General features: G+C 46.1%; 1 protein-coding gene across 1 annotated transcript in view; it reads left to right on the forward strand.

Moving 5' to 3' along the window:
- The window catches only part of LOC143301573 (uncharacterized), a 5792-nt gene extending 2636 nt beyond the window's left edge, over nucleotides 1–3156 (forward strand). Inside the window, exons 2-3 of the mRNA XM_076615955.1 lie at nucleotides 1353–2178; nucleotides 2248–3156. Coding sequence (XP_076472070.1) covers nucleotides 1353–2178; nucleotides 2248–2670 — 1249 coding nt within the window. The 3' untranslated portion in view covers nucleotides 2671–3156. The remainder of the gene's footprint in view (nucleotides 1–1352; nucleotides 2179–2247) is intronic.
- Nucleotides 3157–7500: the final 4344 nt, after the last annotated feature.

Raw genomic sequence — 7500 nt, forward strand, 5'->3', positions numbered from 1 at the left:
CTACAAAAGGGCATGCACTCTGCAGGTCATCCCCATTCGCCTATTCCCGTTACGCCCATTCTTCATTTGGTGCCTATTCCCATTTAGCCTATTCCTTTTGGGTGCCTGTTCCCGTTTCGACTATTCCTGTTTCGCCCATTCCTATTTGCGCCTGTTCTCGTTTCGCATCTATTCGATATCCCCTTTTGCGCCTAGTCCAATTTCGCCCATTCTCTTTTGCGCCTATTCCCATTTCGCCCATTCTCTTTTGCGCCTATTCCCATTTCGCCCATTCTCTTTTGTGCCTTTTCCCGTTTCGCCCATTCCTATTTGCGCCTATTCCCATTTTGCCCATCCCCTGTTTCGCCTATTCCGGGTTCTCTTATTTCCCTTTGTACCCATTCCCGTTTCACCCATTCCCATTTGCGCCTATTGCCGTTTCTGTGCTGCATTTGTTTTATATGACACAGTTTTAATGCATTTTGTATTAGTTTGGTTTTAGATGTGATATCACCATCTTTCTTTCTTTTTTTTTCTTCGTCTGGATTTTTTTTTAAACCCATGTGTGGGCGTGTGTGTGTGTGTGTGTGTGTGTGTGTGTGTGTGTGTGTGTGTGTGTCCCTCTCTCTCTGTCTGACTCACTAAACATAGTCTTCTGTGTGTGTGTGTGTGAGTGTGTGTGTGCGGACAATGTATTTTCATGATGTGTTCGTATTGATATGGCGTGTTTCGGTGTTACAGGCTTGAATAGTTATTATATCTTTTATATAATACTTTGTTATGTGTTCGTATTGATATGATGTGTGTCGATGTCACAGGCTTAAATAATTATTATGCGGATTATATGTACTTTGTTTCCTGTGTACTGCTCAAACCTTGGAGATGAACCACAGGGGGGGAAAAGGCACAGTACCCACCTGCCACATAGACTTTTTAACTCTCTCCACATGAACGGCGAAAGAGACGACTTTAACAGCGTTTCACCCCAATTACCACCATCAAAATATTACAAGCGGAAGGCTCTTACACTGATGAAGTGAATGTTGACAAAGAATACTACAATTCTGACGACGGAAGCTAAAGGTTGGGTCATTCAGACACCCACTGGACATCTGAGGGATCTGTGTAGAGGAGAAGAGAGGACTGGCCGTACTGAGTGAGTTAAGCAAATGACACAGTACCAAAGTGCCGCTTATCCCTTAGTGGTTTAGTTAGCTGCGATTATGCTTTTCCTTTCTTATCCATTTTATTTGTTTTTGCGCCTTTTTTTTTGTTTTTGTTTTTTTGTTCCTACTACGTCACTAGAGCTCTACAGCTAATGACGTCAAAACATTTCATTGCTCAGTGTGTTCTCTCTGTCTCGGTCCTCACAGGTCCTTCATGGTCCGCCGACAGCGGAGAGAGCGGAGCCACTCGGAGGCCATGCACCACGTGACCCACTCCCTGCCCCCCCTCACCCTCACCCCCACCACGCACCTGCCGCGGGGTCACGGGTCACAGGGCCACAGGTCACAGGGTCACAGGTCACGGGTCAGGACGGAGGCGGAGGAGGAGGAGGAGGAGGAGGGGACGAAACGAGGAGAAGAAGAAGAAGACAGTAGAGAAGTGGGAATGGATTCATCACACAACCGTGATGGCCTCACACCGAAAGCCTTAGCAAGAGGTAGGAGTGGTGGAGGAGGAGGAGGAGCAGGAGAGGGAGGGGAGGGGGGAGGCGTTGGGGACGGGGGTGGAAGGGAAGGGGAAGGGGAGAACGGCTCCCTCCTCCCCCTCCTCCCTCCGATGAGGTCCCCTCACCCTCACCCACACTCACACCACCACCATCACCACGCACGTCACGGAGCCAGCTCCAGCCAGGGGTTCTCAGACCACCACCACCACGACCCTCCTCCCTCACCCACCCACAGATCACGTCAGAGAGACTCCCACACCACCACCACCACCACCACCACCTACACCACCACCCCGGGTGAGAGGAAGCACCACACCCTTCCCGAGATCTTCGGAGCAACAGCAGCAACAGCAACAGCACCAGCACCAGCACCCTCGGGTCACGTGCAGGACAGAGCTCGCGACCTGGTGCACGAGGAGAGCAGCCCTGGAGGCGTGACGAGGGTGATGCACACGCTCCCTCACCACAGCGGAAACCAGGAGAGGGGCGGAGGAGGAGGAGGAGAAGGAGGAAGAGGAGAAAGAGGAGCAGCTGCAGCAGGAGGAGGAGGGAGAGGAGGAGAAGGAGGAGGAGGAAGAGGAGGAGAAGGAGATGGAAGACCAGGAGGAGGAGAAGGACGAAGAAAGAGCGACGGGGCCAACGGGAAGAAGGAGCGGAGGGGGAAGAAGATGATGATCAGGAGGAGGAGCAGCAGCGAGAAGAGGGAAGGGGGAGGAGAAGGAGCCCGGAGAAGGAAGAAGGTGACGACAACGACGACGACGACGACCCTGACGGTGGATGACGACCGGTACCGGACGCTGGAGAGGATGCTGGTGAGGATGGAGCCGCCCAACGAGGGGTACCTGGAGCTGAGCCCCAGCTTCCACAGCCCTCGTCAGCCCTCCTCCTTCACCAGACCCTCCTCCATCCTCCTCCCCCCGCGTGGCCACGCCCCCCTCTCCCCTCCTCCTCCTCCACCACCCCTGTCGTCGTTAGTCCTCGGCGCTTTGGTACCGTCCCTCCTTGGAGTTAGTTTGTAAGGACTAAGAGGGAAGGTGGCAGACACGGTTTAAGACGCTCAGCTGCCAACAATGTATAGAGAGTCCGTGAGGGCGTGGGTTCAAATCCCGCTAGTTTGTAAGGACTAAGAGGGAAGGTGGCAGACACGGTTTAAGACGGGTTAAGCTGCCAACAATGTATAGAGAGTCCGTGAGGGCGTGGGTTCGAATCCCGCGCGCTCTCGCCCTTTCTCCCCAAGTTTTGACTGGAAAAACCAAACTGAGGGTTCTAGTCTTTCCTGATGAGACGATAAACCCAGGTCCCGTACGTGTCTGCAGCTTGCACTTGGCGCACTGATAAAGAACCCATGGCAACAAAAGTGTTGTCCTCTGGCAAAATTATGTGGAAGAAATCCACTCTGATGGTAGACAAATATATATGCATACGCTGGAACTGCGACGGACGAACCCGGGTGTGGCCATGTATGGGGGAATCTAAATGAGCGGCGTGGGAGTAATGCCACTGAAACGGTGCAGATGAATGGGGCAGCAAAAAAAAAAAAAAAGAATATATATATATATATATATATATATATATATATATATATATATGCATGCACTCAAGGCCTGAATAAGCACGTTGGGTTATGCTGCTGGTCAGGCATGTGCCTAGCAGATGTAGTGTAGCGTATATGGATTTGTCCGAACGCCGTGACGCCTCCTTGAGAAAGTGAAACTGAAAGGACTAGATGTGTTGTATTGTATTGTATTGTATTGTGTTGTGTTGTGTTGTATTGTGTTGTATTCTATTGTATTGTGTTGTATTGTATTGTATTGTATTGTGTTGTGTTGTGTTGTGTTGTATTGTGTTGTATTCTATTGTATTGTGTTGTATTGTATTGTATTGTAAGGACTAGACGTGTTGTATTGTATTGTATTGTGTTGTATTGTATTGTATTGTACTGTAGTACTCTTTTTGTCACAACAGATTTCTCTGTGTAAAATTCGGGTTGCTCTCCCAAGGAGAGCGCGTCACTACACTGACAGCGCCACCTTTTTTTTGTTGTATTTTTGTCTGCCTGCAATTTTGTTTTCCTATCAAAGTGGTTTTGTGTGTGTGTGTGTGTGTGTGTGTGTGTGTGTGTGTGTGTGTGTGTGTGTGTGTGTGTGTGTGTGTGTGTGTGTGTGTGTGTGTTTTGTGTTGTTGTTGTTGTTTTTTTTTGTTTTTTTTACATAATTTTGCCAGGGACATCCCTTTTTGTTGCTGTAGGTTTGTTTGTTTTTTTAGTGCGCCAAGAGCATGCCACACATGGGACCTCATCGTCTCATCCGAATAACTAGACGCTCAGTTGGAATTTCCAGTTAAGCTTGGGAGAAGGGACGAGAGCGGGATTCGAACCCAGACCCTCACGGACTCTTTATTGGAGGATGAGCGTCTTCACCATTCTGCCACCTTCCAGCTTGACTAAAAAAAGAGTAAATAAAACATCATTTTTTTAAATTTTATTGTTCATGGAGGTATAACTCACAAGAAATTTGTCTGCATTTTTCGCAGTAAGGTAACTGGATGTGATATGAAGAATTCTCAGTGCTCCGATTTCCATTTGATGTCAGGAAATACAATGATGAACAAAAAGGCAAGACAGTAACTGGTGTCATTGATGCGTCAGCATTAAAGCTGTGGTTGACTGAAAACTGATAATAACACCCAGATTTTATTATTTCATTTTTATCTATGCTTTGCTTTCTTTGTTTTGTAAGTGGAGTGATGGCCTAGAGGTAACGCGTCCGCCTAGGAAACGAGAGAATCTGAGCGCGCTGGTTCAAATCACGGCTCAGCCGCCGATATTTTCTCCCCCTCCTCTAGACCTTGAGTGGTGGTCTGGACGCTAGTCAATCGAATGAGACGATAAACCGAGGTCCCGTGTGCAACATGCACTTAGCGCACGTAAAAGAACCCACGGCAACAAAAGGGTTGTTCCTGGCAAAATTCTGTAGAAAAATCCACTTTGATAGGAAAAACAAATAAAACTGCACACAAGAAAAAAAATATATGAAAATGGGTGGCGCTGTAGTATAGCGACGCACTCTCCCTGGGGAGAGCAGCCCGAATTTCACACAGAGAAATCTGTTGTGATAAAAAGAAATACAAATACAATATTTGGTTATTCGATGGCCATTTGCGCTTAAGATATGACCGAAGATAATGTTCTAATACAAAGTGAACTAGCTGCATCTTTCTGTGCACCACACACGATCATCCTGATTATGTGTGGACTGTCTGCACCTGCTTGGTAACCCTGCCAGTGAACCAAAGTGGTCAAGAGACGGCGGAATCGAACTTTGACAAATCTTGTGACTAAAAGATGATCGTGTTCCTAATCGATGGGTGCAATAGCCGAATGGTTAAAGCGCTGGACTTTCAATCTGAGGGTCCTTGGTTCGAATCTCGGTGCACCTGGTGGGTAAAGGGTGGAGATTTTTCCGGTCTCCTAGGTCAACATATGTGCAGACCTGCTAGTGCCTGAACCCCCTTCGTGTGTATGCGCACGCAGAAGAGCAAATACGCACGTTAAAGATCCTGTAATCCATGTCAGCGTTCGGTGGGTTATGGAAACAAGAATATACCCAGCATGCACACCCCCGAAAACGAAAATGTTACATGTCTGTCTGAGTGTGTATGCGTGTGCGTCTGAAATCTGATTGAATGACACAGGAAACGAATGATGAGCACCCAGTGGCAGCCGTCAGTCGGCTCTACCCAGGTAGGCAGCCTGTGGTGCTAATGTCCCCGTGTTTGTAAAGCACTTAGAGCTTGGTCTCTGACCGAGGACAGGCGCTATATAAGTATCCACATCAATCAATCAATCAATCAATCGACACAGGGAGTACAGATAACTACTAGAATCAGTCACATACTTTTGTTTTGTGTTTGTTTGCCTGATTTTTGTCTCAGAGGAGCCCTAATTTAGGACTTCGTCTGATTAGCTCTTTTATTTGGTGTTGACACAGTTGCAAGTGATGGGACAGCTTGCGTGATTGGTTGTTTTAACTGGTTTTCCGTTGGTGTAAGTGATGGGACAGGTTGTGTGATTGGTTGTTTTAACTGGTTTTCCATTGGTGCAAGTGATGGGACAGGTTGCATGACTGGTTGTTTTAACTGGTTTTCCATTGGTGGAATTATAGGACAGGTTGCATGACTGGTTGTTTTAACTGGTTTTCCATTGGTGCAAGTGATAGTGGGACAGGTTGCGTGATTGGTTGTTTTAACTGGCTTTCCATTGGTGCAAATGATAGTGGGACAGCTTGCGTGATTGGTTGTTTTAACTGGTTTTCCATTGGTGGAATTATAGGACAGGTTGCATGATTGGTTGTTTTAACTGGTTTTCCATTGGTGCAAGTGATAGTGGGACAGGTTGCGTGATTGGTTCCTATTCGGGTGATGATCACGCTGTTTGATTGGTTTGTTTGTATTGCCAATCGTTTTGTTTTTTTGGTGGTTTTTTTGTTTGTTTGTTTGTTTGGGTTTTTTGGGGGGGGGGGGGGCATGGGGGGGGTTGATTTTTTGTTTTATTTGTTTGTTTGTTTGTTTGTTGTTTCTTTTTGTCATTGGTGAAACTGATCAGAGCATTGGAAACATTGGAAGACTGATTCTTTTCAAGACCCATTTTTGTTTGGTGCATATGAGCGAATCGTTTGGGCCTTTCGCCTGCTGCACTTTTTGTCTTGTTTGATTATGTGTAAGTGTGTGTGCGTGTGCGTGTGTGTGTGTACGCGCGCGTGTGTGTGTGTGTGTGTGTGTGTGTGTGTGTGTGTGTGTGTGTGTGTGTGTATCAACATGTAGTTTTAGATTCGAGTATATCACGATATGATATTATGTGCATGTAGATTTTAATTCGGGTATTCAACAATATGATATAGAGTAGTTGTGTGTGTGAATGTGTGTGTGTGTGTGTGTGCGCGCGCGTGCACGTGTGTGTATGTGTGTGTGCGCGCGCGCAGGTGTGTGTGTGTGTGTGTGTGTGTGTGTTTGACTTACTTGTAGACAGAAGCAAAAATGGCACTTATAATGCACACGCTTTGGTATATTTCTGTTTACACTGCCTGTAATTTTATGCATATTTATTCTTATTTACACGGTTTTATCACAGCTTCAAGATGACACGTCGCCACACAAGTGGTGACTGATCTACATTTGAAATAAACCACTTCCTCGAATAATATCAGATCTTGTGTTGTACTGTGTGCGAAACAAATTACTGATTGATAAAAGTGATTTTTTTTTTTTAACAAATCTTTTTATAAGACATAAACATGTAACTTTGAAGGCATTTTTGGCTTCTTTACATTTTTGTGTCATTCTAAAAAATGCATTGCCATTACCATTAGAATGTGTGGAAAGAACTCTTTTTTGTTCTTTTTTTTTTTTTAAAGCCAAAGTGTTTCCAGAGAAAATGAACACACACACACACACACACACACACACACACACACACACACACACACACACACACACACACACGCTCACTCACTCACACACCAGCACACACCCACACACACGGACACAGATACACCGACACAGACACGTCCACACAGACAGACACTGAGAGAGTCACACACACACACACACACACACACACACACACACACACACACACAGATAACGCCAATATCGATTTATGGCGTGGAAGTATGGTTACCTCACCAAGTCAAACCGGATGATTCTTTCGATTGAGCACATCTTTTTGACGACTGTTTATCGAATAAGTTTCCATATGAAAAATTACACATTAAATTCTGTAAGCAAATACTTGGGGTACACAAAAAAGCTATGGCGGTTCCTGTGTTTGGTGAATTGGGCAGATTCCCAAT

This window comes from Babylonia areolata, chromosome 27, assembly GCF_041734735.1.
Source record: "Babylonia areolata isolate BAREFJ2019XMU chromosome 27, ASM4173473v1, whole genome shotgun sequence".
In the NCBI taxonomy this organism is placed as follows: domain Eukaryota; kingdom Metazoa; phylum Mollusca; class Gastropoda; order Neogastropoda; family Buccinidae; genus Babylonia; species Babylonia areolata.